This window comes from Amblyomma mixtum, chromosome 3 (genome assembly GCF_055824585.1).
Source record: "Amblyomma mixtum isolate Tamu chromosome 3, ASM5582458v1, whole genome shotgun sequence".
Lineage (NCBI taxonomy): Eukaryota > Metazoa > Arthropoda > Arachnida > Ixodida > Ixodidae > Amblyomma > Amblyomma mixtum.
Genome location: NC_143014.1, coordinates 180,699,643 through 180,725,603, shown reverse-complemented (window position 1 = coordinate 180,725,603; position 25,961 = coordinate 180,699,643). Strand labels below are relative to the sequence as shown.

Here is a 25,961-nt window from a genome sequence, read left to right as displayed (position 1 = left end):
CACTACTGTGAGGGAACGCTGATATACATTACTTTATTAAAAAGTGCTGTAGTACTTTCCAATCAAATGCACACAATTAAAACATTTTTGAGTAATTAAAATGGATTTAAACAGTAAATTACAATAAGTAACCAGTTATTTTTCTTTTCACTTCATTTTGGTGCTTCAGTTCTGCAGCCTTACTAATGTCTCTGGCACTTGGTTCAAGCCCACATTCGAGCTCTGGCTTCGTGGCATATGTAAATTGACCTTGGACGATACCCCAGGCTGCCTCTGGCACCTGTGTGCTCTCCCAAGTTTATAAACACTGTGTTGGTTTATTGGTATGCCAGATCTCTTCCTGAGTAAGATGCTTGTTTTGAGCTGCAGGAAGCATTGCTTAGAATTTCCTTTATAAGCAAATGCTAACATGTGGATTAACCCCTTTTCAAACTGCTTACTGCATGCATGTTTGTAGTCTGATGCCTAGCCTCTTTTCATTGTTTTCAAGGGCTATTATTGTCAGTGCTTTTGCAACCGTTATCACTTCTAACGCTTCAGCCGCCGTGCTGGCTCAGCGGTTACGGTGCTCGGCTGCTGTCCCGAAAGACGCGGGTTCGATCCCGGTCGCGGCGGCTAGAATTTCTTTGGAGGAGAAATTCTAGAGGCCCGTGTACTGTGCAATGTCAGTGCACATTAAAGAACCCCAGGTGGTCCAAATTTCCGGAGCCCTCCACTACAGCGTCTCTCATAGCCTTAGTCGCTTTGGGATGTTAAACCCCAGAAACCAAACCAAACCAAACTTCTAACGCTTGAGTGTTCTTTTCTTTCATGAGCACTAACACTTCTGTCATGTTTGTTCCTATGTAACTAGTTTATTTGCATATTATTTTCTGTACTGTTTCTTTCGCTCCCTTAATTTCCTGTATTGTGCTTGTAACCATCACCTCTTTTCAGAATAATAAAACTACTATTGTGCAATCTTTCCTTTTCTTGTATTTCCACTTCTTATTGTGTATAAGGTTTTCACTACTACATGGACCCACCTTTGAATATTTCTGTTCAGCATTTCATTCAGTTACAGCATTTCCACACTTCAACCAAACCTAGAAATAGAAGGTCAAGCAACAGTTTAGTTTAATTTATTTGTCTTGTGTTGCATGGTAACTTTAGTGCTGCTTTCAGTACAAGTTGCAGCGATAAGCAGGTTGGGCTGCACTTTCGTGTGCTAACAATCAAAAGTTTATGCAGACAGTAGTTCTGATCAATGTGCTGTATAAGTGAAGGTATGTTAGTGTGAGCACCTATGATTGAGAGCAAGAATCCATAATGGTAGAAATATACCAAGATAATAAAAGGTTGGCAGTATTTGTTTACTCTGACCACACAGTCTGATGCATGTGGAGCCTGCATGGAGATCATTCTGAAAGCCATTCAAGATATCCTTTAGTCTTCTGTCCACGTGCTCTTGCATGTTGTAGGAAATCGGTGCTACAAAAAAGTTTGTTAGTGCTCAAAAAGCACAGTCGAACCCATTATATCGAACTCTATTAGCTCAATTTCTCCTTTATATCTAATAATTTCTGAGCATCGTCTCTGAGCTGAGCATCATACAGCTATGAGACTGTATAGGAGAATGTACGGCTACATTGTACAAAAATTAGTTGTCGCATCTGATAAATTGACTCAAGCTGGCTTTTCCTCGGCATATCTCCGGAAGATAGCTCTTTTCTGCATGGACCTGCGAGTGCCGTGGTGCTGCGTAGCATGCGCAGACCAGTGGTGTGGATTTTCCATGACGTAGGCGGCATTTCTGTAGCCAGCCAACCAGCTAGAACATGCATTTTTAACGTGTTGTGCTAGTTGTGCATGCATTGTGCTGCCATCGCCAATTTCTCATGGTTTTCGTTGTCGTGAATTGGCAGGACTCCCGCTTACCATGAAACTGGAAATTATCAAGAGTTAAATGAGGTGAAAAAAAAAGTTTGAAGTCGCTGCAGTGTGCAAGATTCTGAGAAGCACGCTGAGCATCATTTTGAAGAACAAGGTATACGTTCGGGTTAAAGCGGAGAAGAGACCTGGCACTCGCGGCGCCAGATGTGTACGCACGTCTACGTACAAAGACACTGAGGCAGCTGCCTACAAATGGTTCTTCGCCGTTCAGTCATGAAATTTGTGTATTTCTTAGTGCCATTAGTGATGTGGCTGCTGTAGGTGGCTTTGTCACCACAGATGACGATGTTGAGACTGCAAGGGATCTTGCAGAGGAAAACATCATTGCTGAAGTCGCGGACAACCAGGACACCTCTGATGCTAACTGTGACAAGGACTTGAGAGAATCTGTGCCCACGTGCTTCGACGTGCTCCGTGCACTCGGCAGGGTTTGCCGCTATTGCGTGCCGATAAAAGGCTGTGGTCTTATTTGTTCAGAGTTCATCGATAGCACTGCAAAATGTGCTCTCTCAGAGGCAGTGACAATGAAGAAACTGAGAAAAAAATTGCTACTGTTTTGCTCAGTAACCTGCGTGTGCAGTAAGTGGCCATCATAGAAACATTTTTTCCATCAAAATGAGTTTGCATGATGTGTTAACTTCACTGCTACTTTCAGATCAAATTTCAAGTCATATCGAACTCTTAGGAATTTTTTTTAGAGTTCAATATATGCAGGTTAGACAGTAGTGGTATGCAGTGCAGAAAACTTTCATGTTTGGGAAAAACTTGGGAGGGTTGGGGGGGGAATCGAAAGTCTTGCTGGTTCAAGTTCCACATTCTAGGCTGGTGTTGAACTAGGTTAGTACTTCATTTGCTGAAGCACTATTTTGGTAACAAGTGTTACATAAAAAATGTCAATTTCTTTACGTGTTCAGAAAATTGTAGCTTGAGAGCCACAACAGAGTTGTTAAAGGTTCTAGTTCTAAAGTATTTTGTGAGGGTCAAGATATACCCTTCAGTATATTAACTGCCATAGGCAAGCCTGACTATTTTTTTTTTTTAGTGGTACTGGCACAAAATTTTAAGACAAATGTTTCGTGGGCAAAGGAGATGTTTATCAAGTTTCAGTTGCAGGCGTTGAGTGGAACATAATGATTTTTAATGTTGTCAGAGTAGTGACGTTGGGGGCAGATGCCCCACTTGTGACGTTACCGAACCCACTGGTTGTTGACAGGAACAACCAGTGCTTGCCAGTCGTGCCAGTGTCATCAGGAATGTTGTAGTCCAGGCTAGCCAGTAGACTAACGTCGTGGTGCGCACTTCAGTGCTGGCATTGAGAGATCATGACTGTTGGTAAAGAATTGTTTGTAACTATTCATACTGTGCTTTCATTACTTGATTTTTCATGATTGCTAAGCTCGTAGGCTTCTTTCAGGGCAAAGAAATGACACCCGAAAACTGTCTGTACCCTTTTATTAATATTTATGATTGTGAGCCATACAGTGACAGTTAGCCTCTTTGCAATATACCTTCATGACTAGTGTGCAATTGTGATCCCCTGGCTGGCATTGGGTCACTGTGACTCTTTCAGGTTTCAGCTTGCATGATGAGGGGCAACTCTCCACTTCTGATGAAACTTCTTGCCATGCATGGGAGGACTCTAAGTATGATATAGAAGGCAAGGACCCTTGGAAAAAAAGGCATGAGCATGGTTCTTCCTCATCTGGTCACCAGTGCTCCTCTGAGGAATCGTAAGCTATTCTTTAACTAAATCTTTTTTTTTTTTTTTTTTTTACAGCAAGAGCTGTTTTCGAAACACCTTTCACTGCAGATACTGCATAGCTTTTTCTTGCGCTATGACCACTGCCGCGGTGGCTTAGTGGTTATGGCACCCGGCTGCTGACCCGAAAAACGCGGGTTCAGTCTCGGCTGCGACGGTCAGATTTCGACGGAGGCGAAATTCTAGAGGCCCGTGTGCTGTGCGATGTCGGTGCACGTTAAAGAAGTACTTCAGAAAAACATATACTGACCAGCTCAATTCAATCTTTTCAATTCGGCAATAATTCACTATCTTTTGTGGGTACACAAAAATTACTTTGCAAATTTCAGAAAGCACAGAACATCGAAAGTGGGGAATAAAAAAAAAACATACTTAACGGGGTCATGTCACCATTTTTTTCAGACTCAAGCCGTTGATTGAATGTTGTTTTGCTATACCTCTTGGAACAACTGGACAAAATAGCTGATTTGGTGCAGGGAGTAATTCTTAATTATAATTTTTAGAAGTTCTGAACTGTGTGGCAGTCAGGTAACACTGGCGCTCTCGCGATTCGAGACTACATAAACTGATGGTCACTTGCTAGCTCGTGACTGAACCACTGATCTGCGTGTATGAACTGCATGTAGTGTAGTGCGGAGGAGACCACACCCCATTCCAGGGGGGGGGGACAAAGGCACCAAAGGCCTGTGTCCTTCCATTTTCTGTCTAGCTTCTGTGCAGTCTTGGTACTTCATAATGTACCAGGGCCGGACTTGAGCAGGTGCGCGCTCTGCTTTGCACAGACTGTGCACGGCAGTTTTGCAGCAGCCGACGGCGCTGTCAAACTATGGTGTCGCTCAGGCTGCTTCAATATGGTCATTGCTGCCAGGGGAAGAGGCTTAGAACCAAACTTCAAATTACAATTTCTGGCTGAAACGTGCGCGTAGAGTCCTACTTCCTAAAATTTTAAGTACGCATATTAACGTCGTGGCTAGTGGCTGCTACATAAAAGCACGATTTGTTAGTAGACCATGTCATGACCCCTTTAATTTTTTATGCTCTGTCCCAGTACTGTGCATATTAATATATTCATAAGCATTGACAACACGTTGCATTGAAAGTTTTTTGGTTTCGTTTGGTTTATAGGGTTTAACGTCCCAAAGCGTTCAACGTTCAAAGGATTGGCAGATTGCATTGCTTTGAGATTTTCTTAACTCGGTTGCATAATTTAGCCTACGCAAATACACATTTGCTGTAACCTTTGCCGCATCAGATCTTAAATTTTTCGTCTTGTTGAACTTTCAGTGAAATAAAGCAGACTAATGAGTTTAATTTTAAGGCATTTTATCCCATAATTCGGTTTGGTTTGGTTTTATGGGGTTTAACGTCCCAAAGCGACTAAGGCTATGAGAGACGCCGTAGTGAAGGGCTCCGGAAATTTCGACCACCTGGGGTTCTTTAACGTGCACTGACATCGCACAGTACACGGGCCTCTAGAATTTCTCCTCCAAAGAAATTCTAGCCGCCGCGGCCGGGATCGAACCCGCGTCTTTCGGGTCAGCAGCCGAGCACCATAGCCGCTGAGCCACCTCGGCGGCTTATCCCATAATTTGCTCTCAGTGTTTATTATGAGGTTCAACTGTATTTCCCGATTTACATTTATTTCTGCTGATTGGGAACAAAGTGAAAAAAAAACTTTGTGTTGCTGCTTTTCCCCCCAGCTCCTATGCAGTTGCGGTAACGTCACAGTGTCTTAACTGCTGTTTTGTTGTGTTAAAATTGATGAGCAGTGGTACCAAAACTTGCAAAGCCCCAAAACTGCAATTTACTGTAGTTCTGTCTGCAGTGTTGGCAGCCACACTGCAAGAAAAAGTCGCTGAATTAAGCACGTTTTGATGGCTAGTTGGATCACACTGTTCATTGCAACAAAATGCAACCACTTATGCTTCTTCAGACAGCTAGTGCACACTCCTTGGGTCCATACTTTGATTTAATCTGTGCAAAGACTGATCCGAAGTTGCATCTTGGTGACGTCCCCTTAACACTCAGTTGTCTGTAGTAAGGCCACTCAGACTAGCGAATTTCTTTTATATATCGGTTGTTGTTGGTTGGCTCTGAGGATGCATCTGCCTGGTAATTTCACTAGTTACTGTATTGATTTATAAACACTTAAAAATGCCTTCTGCTGTGCTCTAATCATCCCATTATGTGCAGCACTTCATTTGTACTTATCACATTTTATTATGCTTTCTATTTCATCTTAAGTCTTGTGGAAATACTGGGTCAATACACTTCAAGGAAACATGGTTCCGCGGGGCCATGCACATGCGGACTGCCATTGCATTAATTCATGAACTGGTCAGATGCAGAGTGCTACACAGGAAGAGGGACCATGAGTGGTGCTTCGTGTCATCTACCCCTTTCCATGGGTTTGCTGCCGGGTTGGTCACAATGGTGCTCCGCGTGTGCACAGCCATGCGGAGCCGTGTTCACGCTGAGTGTGACTGACTCTGTACATTATTTCTACGAATATAATGTGGCATTGAATATAATGTGTGGGGGGAGTTTGAGTGCACATGAAAATGAAAGTGTTGCATAAAAATGACATCTTCTGAGGCCGCAGTTTCATTAAGAGGCAGTAATTAAGGTGAATAGACACTTAATTTTTAGGTGCATTGCTTATAAGTCAAGTGAACCATAAAAAACTAATATATAATTGCAGCTTCATTTTAATTCACTACTACGCTAAAGCCAGCCTGCCTCTAGAGCCGGAATGACAGGGAATGAAAAAGCAGCGATTGTTTGTTTTTCATGTCTCGTGTGATTTATACAGAACTTCGAAGTCGGAGAGCTGTTGAAACTGAAGCAGCATTAGAGAAATCCTGTATTATAGATAATTTAGCAGTCATGGGTGAACACCACGTGGTGATCCATGTATAGTAAGCTTTTGCATATCATAGCAAAGAAGAAAACATGCCACCGAAATCTGCTGTCTTTACTCCTTTAAGAAAACGTGCGACACAATCAAGCGTGGCAATGCCCCTCACGCAGTGCCATTTGCCTTTTTTTTCTTTGCCTCGCTGCTCTTTTACTGCCTTCCCTTTCTCGGCGGCCCACGTTCTTTCTTTCCACGTTCATAGCTAGCTTTTTTTCATGCACAACACGTGCATTGCCTCACGGGCCCAAGGTCATTGAATAGTTCGTGGTGGTTAATCAATTTCAAAGAGAGCCAGTTGATTGGCTTAGATATCGGTGGCTCAGTGGTTATGGCGCTCAGCTGCTGACCTGAAAGACGCGGGTTCGATCCCGGCCGTGGCGGTTGAATTTTGATGGAGGCGAAATTCTAGAGACCCATGTACTTTGAGATGTCAGTGCATGCAAAGAACTGCAGCTGGTTGAAATTTCCGGAGCCGTCCACTACGTCATCCCTCATTGCCCGAGTCTCTTTGGAATGTTAAACCCTTTAAACCATAAATCTATATAGGGGTTTGTGGGGTTTTATAAATGGGGAGATAAATGCGTTCTCCCCACTTAAGCGCGGCTGACACGGTTCACAGCCGCGCAGGCCCCACCCCGTGGTCGCGAACGCTACCGAGCGCACTCCGACCACGGCGGGCCTTGCTCTACGGGAACAAAGGAACGACACACTGGCTGACACAAACAAGGCATTTATTGCTGTAACAACAATACCGCCAGCTAGCAACAAAATACACTGAGGAATCGAGGATGTCCGACTCACCAGCACGGCTACGAGCGAACGTCCGCCCACGCTAGGGCAAAGGGAAGCTCCGAGGCCAGACGGGACGGGGTGGCGGGAGCAAGTTCCGACCACGAGGCGCCCGCGGCGAAGAGCGGAGCCGCGAGCTGAACGTCCGCTCGCTATCCCGGTCCCAGGGAGAAGAGAGCCCGTCGCTCCCCGCGAGAGCGCAGCAAAACGCCATCCGTGGCGCTGGTGTCGCTGCGACGCGAGCGCCCTCCCCTGTTAGTTACACAACTAAGAGGAGTGCGTTGCGGGGAAGCTAACCACAGGGAACTAGTGCGTTGCGGGAAAGCGAACGCAGGGGACGAAGGCGTCCCCACAGGTTCTACTGTATTTTACATTGTTTGACTGGCACAGGTCATAAAAAAACAGGCTAAGCATTGAATGTTCTTTGAGTGTCCTGCCTTGTAGGTGGCCACTGATTGTTTTAATAAATCCATCTGGAATTCGTTCGGATTCCTGTTCTGTTCTCATTGCAGTCTTAAGACTTTAATATTTAGGGCAGTGTTCAGAGATACCTTTACTACAAAGAAAATGTTATTGCAAGACTTTCCTGTTATGTGGTCTTGTTCGTTTTTTTGTTACCAGGTGGGTTGACTCCCCAATGTTTGATTACCAGAGGGTCATTCCTCCTGTTGGATGTGAAAGAAAGGTCACTTTTGGAAATTCCTTGCCTCATTTGGAGTATGAAAGAAGGAAGCTACTGGCAACCAAAGGTGAGCTATCCACTGACCTGAGCTTGCTTGGGAGAAGGCATGATGTTCAGACTACATGGGTAAGCTTTATGATGAATGCCTTGGCGTTTGGCACTCCATGGTGTCAGATTTTTAATAAGCGACATTGTTTGAGGCTAGAAGAGATGACTTGTTTCACTCTCTGAGTGCATGTCTCGTGGTATGCTTGCACAAAAATGCACTGCTTCGGAAAACTGGCTTAACCCGTTGACTGCGTCGTGGGTCACTGGTGAGTCACGTCGCGAATTCCTGTTCTGCGGAACGATAGTGAGAGGCGCTGTTAGGCCGACGGACAGCTCAGATTTTTTGGAGAGCCTGCATAAAACACACATGACAGGCTGCTATTTTCATCTGTTGTCGGTTCCAAAAGTTGACCTCGTGGTACTGGGAGGCTCACTGGTGGGTCGCGCTGCACCCAAGAAAATCCAAGGGTGGCCCTCCGGTGGACCACGACGCACAAGGATTAGGACTCCAAAAATCGCTGCCGCAATGAACATGTTAAACAAGTGATGTGCCCCTTTGTGCATATTGTGTTTTGGGCATCACTTCAGGAATTCAGGGTTGCTTGGTGAGTGCAACTTTCTGAGCTGTCTTTTTCTATTTCTAGGTAGCTTGCCTTGGTTTATGAGCATGTAAATTTTTGTTTGCCTGGGATCTTAGATTGTGCATGGAAGGTGCATTTGTACCACTTCAATGAAAAACTTGTTTGTTTTTCTTCCTGCAGCAATGCAGGAGCATGTTGGCTGTACCAAGAGAGTGCCTTCGAGTACCTGGTCTGGTTTTGGCTTCTCCAAATCCATGCCAGAAAGCATGGTCAAAGGCCAATTCCAACCATGCAGCACTAGCACCATTTCTGGACGCCAACCAAAGTTGGAAGAAACCAAGGTGCTTTTTCGCTATATGTCATTTTTTTTTTGCTAAACTTAAGAGTTCTTTCATAAGAGGAAAGGTTTTCGGGGTGCTGAACTTAATACCAAAGCTTAAGGCAATGTTGTCACTGAAAAAAGGGGGAAGGGGTGCGGATTTCGTTTAACATTTAACTTTAATCAATCATTTTTTTTTTCATGTTTCCTGTCAGTCTGCAAAAGGCTTAATACAGGTGAACCTAATTATACTAGATCGAATTATCCTTTATACTGAACAGTTTCCGAGCACTGTAAAGCTACAGCATGAATGTATAAGAAAATTCCAGGTTACATTGTACAAAAATTAGCCATCGCGTAGATCGAACTTCGGGCAGCACTGGTAGACTCAAGAAGCTAGCTTTTCCTCAGGTTAGTTGGTGGTTAGCTTTTCCACATAGACCTGCTGGTGCTATGTAGCACGCTCCGACCAGTGATGGCACAGATTTTTCATGCCATAAGTGGCTTATGCATAACCAGCCAACCACAATGTGTTTGCTGCCTTCAGCAATTTTGCATGGTTTGTGTTCTGTGTGCGCGGTGGCAGCTTCCCCTGAAGCTGTTATTTTGGCAGATGTTTCCAAATGAGATGCTGGCGTGTTGTGACAGGTCCCACAGTGGCAAAATGAACAACGAAAACGAAATGTTGCTTGCCACCAACATGGATGAATCGATGAAGTGTTGGCCACTCATGGTCAGAAAAAGCACGTCTCCATGATGCTTGCAAAACATTCTTTTGGCTGGGGACATACGGGTCACCGGAACCGCTGAGGTCTTGGATTGATGACGTGGTTGATAAAGATCGCAACCTCTGCATCCTTGTAGACAACTGTTCTGCCCATCTCTGTAGCGCTATTTTCTGCAGCATTGAACTTCACTTCCTGCCTGTGAATGTTGCCTCGGTGCTTCAGCTTTTGACCAGTTGATAATCCACGTGATAGAGGCTGGTTATAGAAAATGTCTGATTGAAAGGCTCGTACAGAACCTGAAAGCTGGAAGAGACCTAAAAATTCACTTTCTAGCTGTTCTTTTTGTTTAGTGGGTAATGGAATGTCAAAAATGAAACTATGCAGAATTTGTTCAGATTTTCTGGTTTTTGCTTTCCTGGAGAAGATGGAGAGGAAGTTTGTCTGGGGAGCTCGACAAAACTGGCGTGGGCCTTGATGATTTGTGGAACTAGTTGTCCAAATTATTTAGGGCTATTTGCGATGGGACTGCAGCAGGCAACATTGTCCTTGGACAATGGTGTTGAGACCACGGGGGAGCTTGTGAATAAAGACATCATTGTTGACGTTGTGTGCAACCGAAACGCCACTGATGCAAACTGTGACTACTTCAGAGAACCTGTGGTTTCATGCTTGATGTGCTCCGTGCATTCATTATGGTTCATCACTGTTGTGTGTTGACAAAGGGCTGCGGCGTCAGCTGTGGAACAACTTATTAAGTTGCGAGTGACTGCATCTGTGTGCGTACAGTCCAGAGTCCATCTTGCCTCTCCCTGCTTCGTCTTCTTCGTCAAGGTTGTCAGGCGACTGCACTTTTTCCACTGCGTGAGCTTGCTGCGGCTCTTTAAGAGTGGGCCACTCTGGCCTCAGAAGTGCCCTCTTTCGTCTCAGATCTTTGAAATCTTCAACGTCTTTGTATGACATGGATTACGTCTTCAGTGAACTGATGTGTGCCGTTGTAGTGTAGTGCCTGCTTTGTGTCTCTTTCACTGCCACGACAACGTAGGTGTCATTTGGCTTAACTTCAGGGACGACTAGAGGCCCTTTGTTGCGAGGCTGAGTCTTTGGTGGATTGTTGGTGTGCTCGGGTACACATCGCATGACGACTACGTCTTTAATCTTGAGCGAGTCCCCACTGCAGTGACGCATGTCGTACCTTTTCTTGTACATTGCCTGAGAGTCCTGAATTCTTAATTGCACTTCAGACTGAAGTTGTAGTAGATTCATTCAGGCAAAATTGTCTGCTGCCTCAGAGATCTCATGCAACACTCTGTCATGGAATTTCGGGTTGTACCATACAGCACTTTGAACGGTTTTCCTGGATATCTTGTAGGACATATTGAGGAAAGCTCACACTTTTCAACCTAATGTGGCATTCTCTCCGGTCCAAGTAGCATACTGCTATTGTTTTATTGAGATTTCTCAGAACTGTGTTCATAAAGTGCTGGAATTCTGTCAGTTCATTTGAAAGTCCAAAAATTCCATCCAGAAAGACCGGCCATGGCGGTCGAATTTCGATGGAGGCGAAATTCTAGAGGCCCATGTACTATGCAATGTCAGCGCACGTTAACGAACCCCAGGTGGTCGAAATTTCTGGAGCCCTTCACTACGGCGTCCCTCATAGCCTGAGTCGCTTTGGGACCTTAAACCCCATAAACCATTTTGTGCAGCAAGACTCGCGAGCGCTTTAACAATGCGCTTTTTGACATCATCCCATGGATACCGAGCACTGTCGATAAAGATGGTCAAAATGTAATCAAGATTTGCTGGCGTTTTTCATAAGTTGATAGGAATTTTGGCAAAGCAATTTATGCACAGAACGCACGTGCGCCGAAAAGTCCTTCGTTGTGAATTTCATAGATTGTTTTAGTTTACTAATGTTCCACAGTATGGCAAACTTTTTTGGAAAGTCTAACAACTTTGAGATCACAGGCCGTTCTTTTCCATCTCTTTTAATGCCTAATTTGTGCCAACACTTAATAGGCACTTCATGCCTCGTTTTGTGGTCAGCAGGTGAGTCCCTGATGTCCCTTGATGTCCAAATTAATGAGGTTTTACTGTATTGGGAAACCAGCACATTGATAATTTTTTTTCAACCACACAACTAGTTGGAGACAGCTGGTTGGATAAACGATTGAGTTCTTTTACCCATATTTTGTGTTATGCTTTTGTTTTCATAAATAAATAACTGTTTGCATAAATAAAGGGTTCCTAAATGCTGTTTGTGTGTGTAAATATTCACAAAGTAAATTAAATGGCCTTGAATTATCAGAAGTGCACTTAATATGATCCAACCAAAAACTCGACAAAAAAAACTCTCTGTTCTTTAAAGTTTGAATTAATGCGTCTACTGTACAGAGTTACTTTAAAATGAACCTTTTTACTGTGTAGCATAAGCATATGCTGTATGTGGGCCTCCAAGTCAGTTGCAGTGGGGTAATAGTTGTACCTTTTGTTACCATCCTCCCATCAGGTATGTTCGTCCATTGACCAGACAACGCCAAGTCCAGTCTGGGACGATGGTGTGGATGCCTGCCTTGGTGCAACAGGGAGTGCTGTGGTTAACAACTCGGATAATGGACAACACAGTGCCCACAACCTAGGCATGTCACATTGCCTATTCTTTCTCAGTTCTGCTTATGGCATGTCACATTACGCATTCTTTTTCTTTGACCTGACTTGGCTTCTCTCTGCTGCTACAGCTGTTGGGGCAGATAATAGCTACTGTATTTGCACAACTGACTTAAAGCTAAGTTCATTCCGAAGCACATTATTTATGTATATTGGAAACCAAGGCATGAATAGTAGCATTTGTCTATAGTTATTAACTGAGTGTAGTAAACTTATCTCCCGTGGTAGTTGTGGCTTCACTATATTTGTACAAAGGCTGCATTTTAGCTTTGAAAAATCGTACAGGGCAGCAGTTGCTGTTCATAACCATAGTAGTGTGTGGCTGAGACCCCTCGTTTCCTGTGGTTCCACGAAAGTTCATAAATTTTAAAATTTGTTGCGCGGTTGTGTGTTAGCAGTCGCATTCTTCTTTTTATATTTTTACGGACATTAGTCAGAATGAGATTGACATGGAAAGGACTAATTTACCTTATTGTCACAACTGTAACATATAAGGGAGAGTTCGAGACCTCACGAGAATTTTTAAAAAATATACTGCAACACAACCTCTAACTGTTCAGACCAACCATAGAAGCTCCCTTCCCCAGGGGGCCTACCCACCCATCGTTTAAAAGAAATGCAGACGGCACTGTAAAATACCAACGCAATGGATACATAGCTCTTTAAGCGGTAACATTTCAGATGCATACTGCACAACTGAAGGCAGCAAAGCCTCCGATACACCTCCATCGTGCCTCTGCTTGGTGCTTTGTGCTGCCCAGCCTTGTGACCATTTCACCTCCTTTCCTTTCCCTACTTCTCAACTCTTTCGGTGCCTTCGTTCCAGACCCATAGCCACATTTGCACTTGCATACCATGCACTTTTCACTGAGGTCACTGAAAAGCTGTCTTCTCTTAGTGATTGGTGATGAAGAATTTGCGCTACATTCATTCCTTGGTTCCAAATATAATGCGAGGTGTATTGTGAGGCAATATTTTATAATCTTCACTGAATATTGCCGATTATTAGTTCTCAGTTTATGGGGTTTAAAATTTGCTGCCACAGTACAATACAGGACAGCTGTATGCATTTATTCAGTATTGCGTTAAGTCTGTGAACACTTCATGGTGTGTGTACATAATGAAAAACAAGTTTTATTTTTGACAGATGGTGCATTCAGCGCAAGTAGCTTCTTTGAGTACGTTGGAGCACGTTGCCAGCCAAAGGACTATTCATGCTTGGACATTCCACACCTGTTTAGCCGCCTGGGGCTGGGCAAATATGTGGACATCTTCCAGCGAAATGAGGCTAGTCTGTTTATCTCCACAGACTTTTTCAACCCTTGCGCATTAAATGAAATATGGCGTAAAGCTATATACATCATTTACTGCTGCAGCTTTTAATACGGTAATTTCATTCTTGTACTAACTTTAGTGCAATATTGCTACTACGACTGGATGTGAAATGTTTCCTGTGCTGCCTGCTTTGTGAGAGATTGTTACTGGTAGTCATTTCAAGGTACTCAAAGTGAAAACTAACTTGGACCATGCCGCCGCGGTGGCTCAGTGGCTATGGTGCTCGGCTGCTGTCCCGAAAGACGCGGGTTCGATCCCGGCCGCGGCGGTTGAATTTCTTTGGAGGAGAAATTCGAGGCCCGTGTACTGTGCGATGTCAGTGCACGTTAAAGAACCCCAGGTGGTCGAAATTTCCGGAGCCCTCCACTACGGCGTCTCTCATAGCCTTAGTCGCTTTGGGACGTTAAACCCTATAAACCAAACCAAACCAAACTTGGACCTCTGTGTGCTTGTGTGTGTGCTGTCTCTCCCTTGGTTTGTTGTCATAACTGATCTGCAGCTTTAGTAGGGTTCTTTCCTGTTCTGTGTTCTTGCTGTATTCATATTTCAAGCTGCTTGTGTGCAAGCAGAAGCCAGTTTTTCCAGGCAGCCTTAACTCCAATCTTGATCTTTGTTGGCCGCTGCATTGCCTGGCAGAAATATCAGTGGAAATTGTACCTTGAGTAATACTGACATTTGACCTAGTTGGTACAACATCTTGGAAAAAACTGTGCAAAATGACTGACATAGAAAGAACACCACAAGCTCTCACTCTGAACTCAGTCAGCTGCATCTCAGGAGTTCAGTTAGCATCTGTGGTGTTCTTCCTACGCCAGTCTTTTTGGGATGTTTTTTCCAAGAAATGGTACCTACTGCATTGTGTACAAGATCAAGACCCATGAGCAGGTTGGTTCCACACATTTTAGTCTTTCTTCATAAGTGCTACCCTGATTGATTTAGGCAATGCCATTAAAGTTTTCAGTGTCTACTTCAAATAGCTCATCTGTTTTGGGCACTTGTGCTGGCAGTAAGTGTGAATCATCTTCCTCAGAATTCCTGCGATGCCTGTAGGCAAAGATATGGTCAGCCTTGCTTTCCTGATGCTTTTGGTTGTAGTTGTGGTGCAGACCAAGTGCCACGCTTCACTGACCCTTTAGGCACGCACCACATGTGCCCCTTTAGATGGAGCTGTGGTCAGTCTTTTATCTGGCACTCCCATAGATAGGTACATTGCAGATTAAACGGTTGTTGGCAGATTCTTTTATGAAGTCCATGAAGAAAGTGTACTGTCACCTGTATGGTCTTCTTGTGCAGTTTACACTAGCCCGCTGGTATTAAAATATATACGCCTGTAAGCTACAGCAGTGAAAATTTAGAAGGAAAAACCTGACTTATGCACCAGAAAATATGATTCAGTTTATGAAGACAACATAGTCAGTGACTCTGGGTAAGACAAATGCACTGCACTGAGAAACCAGACTAGTGGTCTACACCAGATTTTTCCAAATACAGTGAACGGACTATAGATGTTTAAATTTTGAAATTTTATGCTCTACTGATTGCACGATATTGTTAACTATTCGTAAGAAGAATCACTTCGGGCTTGTCATGATACAAAGTTTTTGCTGTCACACTGGTGCTCTGCTACTGTTGCCATCGCATGGCTGATTGTGAATGTGCTTACGGCCACTAGGTGCTATCCTGATGTCAAAGAACATTGCTCTTGCACCTTGCATCTTGCCTCTGCAATCAAAATGGGGCCATAATGGCTTGCTGTGTGCTTCGTCCCTCAGGCAGGAAGGTAGTGAATTTACATAGGTACTTAAAGTAAATGTCTGATGCAGTGTGCTGTGCATCATAGGCAATTTGTGCATAGGTTGTACACCCAGCTCTTGCAGACTGTGTACCCAGGTATTGTCTGGAAATTATGGTATGTTGGACATTATTCATTTTCGATGGCTACATGAAAATGTTTTGTCTGCATTGTATCAAAAAGATGGTGCAGTGATCCTCCTTTCAGCCCCAATTTAAAAACTAAATGATTCTGGGGCTGGCGCAGTGGCTCTGTGATGGTGCTTGGCTGCTGACTTAAAGACGCGGGTTTGATCCCGACCGCTGTGGTCGCATTTCAATGGAGGCGAATTGCTAGAGTAGGACGGAAAGTTGGGCTAGTTGGGTTATGTTCATTTTAAAAGAAAAATACAACGCGAACAGAGACTACTGACGAAGAAGAGGTGCACAACACAAGCGCTTGTGTTGTGCACCTCTTCTTTGTCCGTCGTCTCTGTGCGCGCTGTATTTTTTTTTTTTTTTTTAAATGGAATGCTAGAGGCCCGTGTACTGTGCAATGTCAGTGCATGGTAAAGAACCCAAGGTGGTCGAAATTATGTGGAGCACTTTACTACAGTGTCCCTCATAGCCAGAGTTGCTTTGATACATTAAACCCCATAAAAACCAAACCAAAACTAAATCGCTCTGAAGTGTAATGTAACAGTTGGTTCATTTTACACCTCTGAGGTGACTTCCTAGTGCAGTAGATGTGCATAGTTCAACATAATTTTCTTGCTTTTTGTGTAGTGCATTGAAACTAGCTGCGCACATAAGACATCAGCATGCACCTGTTAATGTGCAATCCAATGTTTTTTCGGCAGTGTAGGAGTGCTGATCCTTTTTTTTTCCCGCACAAACTTTTCTTTGCTTCTGTCTACTCCGGTTCTGAAAAGCCCCATGTTCAGATTTGACTAGTCCTGTAATTGAATGCATTCCACCTTAGTGCCACTTATATATATACTCTTGTCACATGGGCAATCTCTATGTCCATTAAGTCAATGGCAGTCAAAATTTGAGGGCCATCGAGATGCACTGCTGGGTGAGTTTCAATGATCACTAAGTTGTGAGCATGCGATCTGAGCAAAAATATGAAGTGAAGCAGAGTAAGAGTAAAATGTTGGAGTAAGTGCTATTTGTAATAGAAACTTTGTGCCGAACTGTGAAGTATATGAATATCTTCTCCAAACAGTCTAGATGGCGATAGTAGGGTGACAATGCGCACTTCGTTTCAGTGCTGGCAAAGCTGCCGGTGACCGTGGCAGTCTTCGTTGTGTTCATAGCTACTATCGTTGCAGCATCTGTTGGGCACTTCTTGGTCTCTGCTGTCTTAAAGTGTGCTAAGAGTTGAAAATGGTCTAAGTGAAACACTGCGGTGCCGCACAACAAAAACATTGTCGGTTTTTTAACATCTGACCACCGAACACCCTGCAGAGCTGTCATTTCAACTGTCGAATAAAAAATTTGTTTATGAACTGGCTAATGTAGTTTAAAATTTTGTCATTTGCTCAGGAAGATATTTTTCTTTATTTTGAGTTTTTGTCTTTTTTCAACATATGGTGAGTGCAAGGCTGTTCTCAGTGACCCTTGAGATTCCATCAGCCATTCTTGAACCTACATTGAGTCGATGTCCGTTGAGTTCAGTGGTCACTGAAAATTTCAGGGTGGCACTGGCAGATTCCCAAGGCCGTGCCCATTGGCTCAATGGGCATTGAAACTGCCCGTGTGACAATAATATTAAACATCTCTGCTAACATCTCCAGTGTGGACATCTTGACAAATGTAGACTACACACTAAAAACTGTCATGGCACATTTTTTCTGTTTCGAGACCAGATGCCACCTCAGTCGCTGAATTTGTAGCTAGCACAAAATTTGCATGAGCAAGACCATCTGACATTGTCGTGTACTCCTTTCATGAAACTTTAACAAAGCAGTTGGTGCTTGTCCTTGCTCCTGCATGTAACCTGTTGTTGCATCCATTTTCTAACTTTGCAGATTGACATTCAGACATTCCTTTGCATGTCAGACTCTGACCTCCAGCAGATGTCTATTCCCTACGCTGCCCGAAAGAAGATGCTGCTGGCAATATCAGGTGGGAGTGCAGTCAAAGCCTTTGCTTCACTGGCCATGGTTCTGCATTTTTCTTTATGCCCCCTCCTCCCTCTCCTTTCATTTTTTTTTTTTGCTGCTGTGTACGGGCATCCGCAGTTAATTCAGAATCCTGTGTAAACTAATGATTTTTAGTAGTCTCAGAATTTACCCAAGCAAGCAGTGGCTCAGTGGTTATGGCGCTCGACTGCTGACCTGAAAGACTTGCATTCAATCCCGGCCGCGATGGTCGAATTTCTTTGGAGGCGAAATTCTAGAGGCCCGTGTACTGTGTGATGTCAGTGCACGTTGAAGAACCCCAGGTGGTCGAAATTTCTGGAGTCCTTCTCTGCGGCATCCCTCATAGCCTGAGTAGCTTTGAGACGTTAAACCCCCGTAATCTTACTGGATAATTCAAGTAGTGAGTGAGCCTTGACCGGATCATTTGTAGACTTTGCCTGCAACAATGCAAGCTTTGACTGCTGTATCAAACGCTGTGCCGATTCCACACCCCTGTTAGTCTGCACGTAAAGCTGATTAGATTTTCAGGTTGATGTGAATTAAAAAAAATTCCCTGGCTGAAGTGCAGTGTGTGCAATGTGCAAAATTTTGGCTGTTATGAACATCCTCCTGCTCCAGTACGGTTGATAGGGTGTGAGTTGCTGCCAAACCCTTGAGCACTAAGCACTGCCTGCCTCTACATTGCTGAAGCGCAGTCTCCAGTCGCATGGTATGCACTGCAAGCAGTGAGTGGTGGCACGTAGCCAGAAATAAATTGCCAGTCATGAACTGCGTATTTCCCATGCTTATGCATATGGATTTTATTCGTATTAGATGCTATGAATATTTTTCGTGACCACGCGAGGTGCGTATTGTCAAGATTCTATTGTACCAGTTTCAGATGTGCCAATTTTCACTCCTGCTTGCATACTTCATGGTTTCACCAGCTTTGGGTGAATCAGTTTTCGGCACTTTGCTCAGCTACTTTTTCTCGCCTCCCGTCTAGCAAGCTGGAATGTGAGCACCCATGCACTTTATATTTTTTTAGTGAAGTGCTTGGTTACCCCACAGAAAACGACAGTATAGAACTATAACTTGGCGTCCCAGTTAAGCATACTTTAAGGTATGCCTTTGGTGCAAAGAAGTCACTGTGTTAAAAAATCTGGCACTTCCAGTTGCACATCCTTCGTTGAACTCATCACTGTTCCATGCACATGAACACGAGCCTCAGGCATGAGCTCTACCGGCAGGTGAAAACGTGCTTCGCCTATCACTAAGTTATGTTGGGGGACATGCCTGGATATTGAAACCAGAGTAACTAGCCTCTAGCTGCCAACTAGCGATGCACCTGTTGTAACAAGCCTGACGATCAACTACTGTTACAGCAGGAGCTCAAGCAAACGTTGGCCGAAGCTTCGCTAAGTCCAATGGGTACTAGCTCTAAAGCAATGTGTGTGGTTGAGTGATGTTTTGCTCTAGCTTTTTGTTTGCTGCCTTTTCGTGTGATTCGAAAACTTAATTCAAATATTCCCTATGATCACAGACGACTGAATTAATGAGGTTTGCGGTAATTTTGTCTCGTAAATGCTAGCAACATCTAGTGTACTGTGCTACAGCTACCAGATGCTGGTAGCCCAACTGCATGTGTACCGTTGCGTAGCGTAAAACGCACCCAAGTAAACTTTTCGCATGCTCTAATTCAATACCGTAGTGCTAGGAGTCCTAGCAGCAACACGGATACCACTGTTTCGTGGACTGCTGTGAATACTCTGCCACTGTGTTGCTTTAGTCTGCAAGAAACTTTGCAACACATCCAATCAATCCAAAAGTAGCAAGGGTTTCTTAATTTTTTTGTAGTGCTTCATCTCTTTGCTCCTAGGCACCTCAGGGAATCCACCGTAGTGGGTGACAACCATGGCATTTCAGTCCTTATGTCTCATAAGGACTAAAATGCGGGCATTTTTGGCCCTCTTGTATACTGTATTTAGTTGCCTATTGGATGCGCTTGCATAATGAATGTACCCAGTTTAAAAAAATTTTTTTTTGCTCAGTCCGCTGTTGTTGATAGTGAACGCTAGCTGGTGCCCTTTTTTGAATGCCGAAACCTGAATAATAAAAGGAGTCATCTGTCAAATTTAAAGACTACTGTATATTGCGCCACACGACGGACAGCCTATAACAATATTCTGCCAGGAATCTGAACCAAAACAAACCACGCCTGGTCGCAATGGGTTCTCTGTTCGATCTGCATAATAAGGGTTCTTAAAACGTGTAGCAGTTGGGCATCACACCGAATGTTGAGAGTTGTGCTAGAGTGAACTCTTAGTTGTCTATTTAAACAGCATTATGGGCCCCAAAGAGTTATACGTGCGGGTTTACTCTTTCGCTACCGCTGAAAAATGAATGATTTGGATTGTACTGACAGAATTTTTTTCACAAGAAGTAACACACCCAGCGCATATTGCAATGCATGAAATTGTAGCTTATTAGTTACAGTTCTGAATGAAACAAACTGCAGAGTTGTGTGTGCAAAAGTACAGGAACAATAATTTTGTGAAACATGCCAAAAACACGAAAAAAAAGTATATAGCAAAAACAAATTACCGGCTGCACTAAGCCAGAACTTGATTAGAGGAAAAACTGGAATATACAAGCTGTTGCACATGTTTATAGCTGTCATTATTCCCAGTTTCAGCTATGAGGAAAAATTATTGCACTTTCCATGGCTGGTCAAGTCAGGGGTCATGACTGCAGTGCCATTGTGAAAAGCAATCAGGGGTGAAGATGTGAAGCAGAGGTAGGCTGACAGGTGCTTCACATAACGTTTGATCTTTGTTCCTGTCTTGTTCTCTGATAGCCAAGCTTGCTGTTTCTTGTTTTTTACATTTTTTTTCGGTTGGTGAGGAATGGATTCTATGGCGGGATTGGGGGCGTGGACTTCTTTTACCTCATCATACCTGAAGATTTGTTGAATGAGCTGCTCTCTGAAAGCCAGCTGATCAAATTTGGCATTTTAGGCAAGCTCTAAAACATCAGGATGGATGAAGTTTTATCGGTGTGGTTCAAAAGCTAGGGATACTTTCCAAGTCATTGCAACAGATGCTGCCGCCACTGAATCATCCTGGTCCGTTACGTGCAAAAACAACAAACAAAAAAGCGAAAAACCAATTTTGAGCAATTATTTTTGGTGGAAGAAGGCCAGAATAGATTATTCCTGTATTTCAGTAGAGATATAGTCGCGGCAGGTCAACAATTCCAATGTATATGATGATTCCAATGAACTTCAGCATCTCCAATGGATTCAGGTCTTCATCTGAGAAAAACTATACCTTATGTGAGGAAATACAGTACTCGCACATCTTTTGTTTGTCACTAAACGCATTATACAGATATAATTTTTGACAATTTGAATGTAGTTGCTAGGAAATCATGGTACTTGGGAATGTATTTACTGAAAGAAAACAGAGTAACTCTGTGGTACATTTTAATTACCTGCAACTTTGTTGATATGTTCCCGGTTCATACACTCAGTTATTGCACTGCATTTTCCTTTATTTGCGTAAAATCATGACCTTTGAATTTTTTGATTACGCCGAGTATTAGTCGCAGTCTTCAGAGAGTATGCACTTTTATGTGTTCATTTTAAATGTCATTTAATTTCCTGGCATATTTGAAGCCCTTGTGCACTTATGTAATATTAAAGTTTTTTGTCAAGAGGTTTTCAGAAATTTTGCAGCTGGGAACTTGCTAAAATGCATGGCATCAGTTTGTCTTGTCTTGAGGGTAAAATTGTCATCTTACCTTTTATAAAAATTGAGTTACTGAGTTTTGAACTTTTATTTCAGAAACTGAAAGAAAAGTTTGTACAGTGAAACTTCGTTACAGTGCATGTCGCAGGTCCACAGAAAACTATGCGCTAAGTGGCAGTATGCCCTAAATGAAAACAGCGTGCCCATATTCACTGACCTAGTGAAGGGTTATACGTGGAGTATTATATGAAGGAAGGTGTGCACAAAATATTTTATACACATTGAACCAGAGAAATTCGTTAGTCATGTCTGCAGCTGAGGTGGCCTGGCAGCTGCTAGTGCAGCCTCAAAGGCACTTAAACCAGGTCCCAACTGCTGTATTAGGCCCTGTATTTGGGTGAACAGGTGAAGCAGGTCCCACATGCATTCAGTTTTTCTAGCAGTAAGGCGAGGGCTTTCCTCGGGTTTCTTTTTGGCGTTGCTCGCATTGGATGGCGTTTTGCAGTGACAGAGGCATTAATATCACTATCGAACCACGCTGCAGAAGTCTTAACTGCACTGTCTGCCTCTAAGCATGCTAGAGGTTAGTTTACATAAAGCCCCTCAATGAAACAAAAGTAGCGAAAAGCTTTGAACTTTCCGACACTCCTCCTCTCCTGGCGCGCCGCCGGAGAATCGAGCCTCCCATTGGCCGAGGCGCCGTAGTCACGTGTTAGCGCGCGCTTTTTGGCTCCGCAGCAGACGCCGGCGCCATTGCCGGGGCTGGGAGTCACGCTTCATTTTCTTTGTGTGCAACAGTTTTGGCGGGAAGCGTTTTTCTTTTTTCATCTTTGACGGCGTCTACGTGTTGCGGCGATGCCGAGCTTCTGTTGCGCGTATAGATGCAACAACCGAGGTGGCAGTGGCAAAAGATTTTTTGTAATTCCTTCCAGAAAAAGCAGTGCGGCTCGCCGAAAGGTTTGGCAGCACAGGATCGGCCGGGCAAACTTCGATAATGTTGTGGATCCGCGTCTTTGTGAGATACGTGGTCGTTTTTCAGTGTCAGTCGTGTTTTTTCGGATGATTTGGTGTGAAGCGCCAGCTGCTGCAGTCTTTTTTCGCACTAAATGCCGTTTGGCATGATTTTAGACAGACTCATTCGCTAGCGGGTACGAAAGCCGTGCTGAAGTGCAGGTTTAATGTTGCTGCCGGGCGCCAAAAGGCGATGGTTGGGAGCGTCTGCTAGCTGCTCCCGGCCTAGGTGCCGTCACCGTCGGCGCCCGGGAGAAGCCGAGAGAAGGAGCGCCGGCATAGGAGGAGGAGGGAGGAGATGTCGCTACTTTTAGTTTTTTAGGGGCTTTAAGTTTACACAGTGCTGTGATGTGAAGCAGAGTTGCATGGCAACAAAAAGCGATAGCTATGGCAGTGGGCACAAACGTGCTCGTCACGTTCTACACCATACAAGTATCAATATATTGGCGCGACCTATGTGTTAGCACCAGTGAGGTTTCCTTCTAATTCTCGGCATATTTCATATCTGTAGGAGATCCGTGCCTTAACAAGGTCTTGCTATATTGTTGTTTCTAAAATGGCAACTTTAAATCCCTAAAACTAAAGTTCTATGATAGGCACGACTGTAATTTTACTCTTACTGTATTCCTTGATGTGAAGAAAAACCAGTGGCGTTCAAATCCCTTGCAGCACTTTTTTGAAAGCTCTCGACAAAGTTTCATAACATTTTACATTGGTGCACAAGGACTTATTTTACATGGAAATTACATATTTGGAAGCAGCACACAAAAATACATGTTCTGTGAAGATTTCAGAATTGTGACTTCGTCACTGATATATTTTTGAAACCCCCCTCCTAACTTTTATGCATCATTCAATCTTGTTACCTGCCATGGTGGCTCTGTCACGATAGCTTCCTGTTCTGATCTCAAGGTCACAGTATCAAATCCGGTACGCGATGGCCACATTTCGATGGAGGGGGAAATGCAAAAACACCTGTGTTCGGTGCGATGTCAGTGCATGTTCCAGATACCCAGGTGTCAAAATTATATCCAGAGGCCTCCACTAGGGCGTCCCGATAGTCCGTGTTTCTTTGGGACATTAAAGGGACACTGAGGAGAGCACTATTAATATATTTTTTATAGCAAAATCCGATAGTTCGGCATGTCATGGCTTTGTTGCCACTTGGCCGGCAGCGAAAAATGCATTTATTTCTAAGAAATTTGGATTCGAAGTTGAAAAGGTTTTTCCCGCCGCTGTGATTCAAACTTGGGATTCGGCTATGACGACAGAGGACTAAGTGACGTGAAACATGACTTGACATGACGTGATGCAGACTCCGTGATTTCTGGCGGCCAGCAGTGCGGCCTAGCAGCAGCCGAAAAGAAAGCTACCGCCGGCCGCACGTTGAAGGCATCTATCGGCTATTGCGGCCGTCGCTACAGTCGCTTCGCTTACGTTTGCACCGGCGTTTTGCGAGCGTTACGATGGATCTCGTTCTCGAAGTCGTCAACGAAGTTCTCGCAAATAGACACCTTTAGCATACCGTGTACCTTGATACCGCTAGCGGAATACCGGGAGCCCGCCTAACGCCGGCGAGCAGGCGCTGATTGGTCCCGATGCTTCAGGCGAGCGCGTAGCTGCCCGGCACGTGGCGCCATCTGGCGACGTCAAGGAGATTTGCGCATGCATTGGCTGCGCCTCAGTGATTTGTGCTTCTCGTGTCCTAGCGTTGCTAGAACCATTGGTTCTAGCAACACTGTTTTGTTATATGACGTCATGACGCTTGTACTTGCGAGTTTGGCCTGTGGCGGCGATACCTGTATTTTGGTTCTTGCTCTTTTCTACGTTACAAGCGCTTTGCTGTCAGTATGAGTGGCGTTTTTGTAATCAGGAGCTGGTATTCTGTCGATACAAGCCAACTTCAATTTCTCCTCAGTGTCCCTTTAAATTCCACATATTGCGTTCAGTCTGTTTGCTATAGTTGCAGCTGCATGCAAGCAGTTTGTTTCTGCTGAGGCGAACTGCAATTGAATTTTCTAGGGCCACCAATGTGCCACTGCCATGTAGCATATAATGTTAGTGGCCAATGGTTTATACCCTGCAATAGGTAGCATTAGGTGCAGGCGCGGTGAATCGAACGAAAATGCATGGCGTGGAGCAGTGGGTAAAGTTGGGGCTGCATTTTGTGGTCACTACTATTTTTAATTGTAAGTTGTAATGGAAAGAGCAGTCAAAATGTACTTCATTCTGAATCATATACAGGTCTTCTTGAGGGGCCTATGCCTGGCAGCACTGTGCTCCTCACACCCTAGCATTTCATTGCAGAAGTTCCTGTTTTTCGCTGACAAAGCTACCTCAAATTGGTCACGATAGCTTTCCTTTCCACTACTACTATTGTTACAATGCTGGTACAGTGCCCCTGTCTTTTGGTTGGAACAAAGAAGCAAAAAATGGAATGCAAGGGCACAGTGTATAAAAGTGCATTTGTTTACACCTGACATTCTGCAGAGGGGGTATTTTGACTAGAGAAATGTAATCCCAAATGAGTATACTCCAGTTAATCCTTTTTGAGGCAAAGTTTGGTGTAACATTTAATTTTTAAATCTAGTTTCTCTTGGTTATGGCAGGTGTAGTGTTGCTCTCAGTGAACCTTAGAATTTTTGTTCAATTGTGAAGCTCAATCAGGTCAGTTGTGATGGAGTTTTTTGGTTGGGAAAAATTTTCTTGAAACAAGCCAATAGAAGTCCAGCCCACCTATGACGAACCTGTTGGTCACACAGATTCCGTTATCTGAAGTTCGTCTTAAATGGGCTTCTCATATTAAAGCCAAAAATACTAATTGAGACAAAAGTGGCACTTATGTCCTAATTAGTGTGTCTGCATGTCTGCATCTTCAAAGGAGACCTCATCCTTGTGCTTTCTAAGCTCTCCACCATAATCATGTGCCCATCAGAGACCGTCTCTTCTAAGAATGTGCTCCAGGGACACATTATACTAATTAATAGTGGTTGAAGTGTTGATGACAGGAGCTTGTGGTACGCCGGCCTCATGGCATTGTCTTCATCAAATCCCTGATAGTCCGGGAGTGCTCGTAATCTGTGTACAGTGAGCACACGTTTGTTCGTGGCTGTACATTGTCGGCATCATCTGTGCCAGCATGTCACCCCAGGTGACATCAAGCCGGCTGTGTATCTGCAAAGCGTTGCCACAAATCCTGATGCATCCCATCACGTGGATTGCACAGAACGTATCAAAGCACCGGATCAACTGCCCTTATTGTTGTGTGTGCACCGACTCCATGCTGTAGCAGTGCAAATGTAGAGGTGATTAGGCAGGCAACGCATGCCACGCAGCTCTCTTGGCAAGCAAAGCATGTCCAGCGACTGGTATCAGGACAGCTGAAATCGCTGCAATTGTTTCATTACCGACCGTGCTCAGTAGCACGGCCACTTGACTTAGCGGTCATGGCAGTAGTTTTATTTACAATACTGCCCTGTCTCGCACCCACCATGCACACAGATTCACCTAGCAGCCATCGGCAAGCATGTCGCCATTTTGCTGTAACC

The 25,961-nt window shown here is 44.1% G+C and overlaps 1 protein-coding gene across 5 annotated transcripts in view; it reads left to right on the top strand.

Moving 5' to 3' along the window:
• The window catches only part of BicC (protein bicaudal C), a 98,403-nt gene that overhangs the window by 66,507 nt on the left and 5,935 nt on the right, over nt 1-25,961 (top strand). For 4 of the 5 annotated variants that reach the window (XM_089582124.1, XM_089582122.1, XM_089582121.1 and 1 more), the window contains 6 exons: nt 3,503-3,662; nt 8,019-8,146; nt 8,889-9,049; nt 12,265-12,394; nt 13,570-13,709; nt 17,561-17,657. In XM_089582124.1, coding sequence (XP_089438250.1) covers nt 3,503-3,662; nt 8,019-8,146; nt 8,889-9,049; nt 12,265-12,394; nt 13,570-13,709; nt 17,561-17,657 — 816 coding nt within the window. Of the gene's footprint in view, nt 1-3,502; nt 3,663-8,018; nt 8,147-8,888; nt 9,050-12,264; nt 12,395-13,569; nt 13,810-17,560; nt 17,658-25,961 lie in introns of those variants that run through there. The other variant, XM_089582123.1, reaches the window with a different exon arrangement.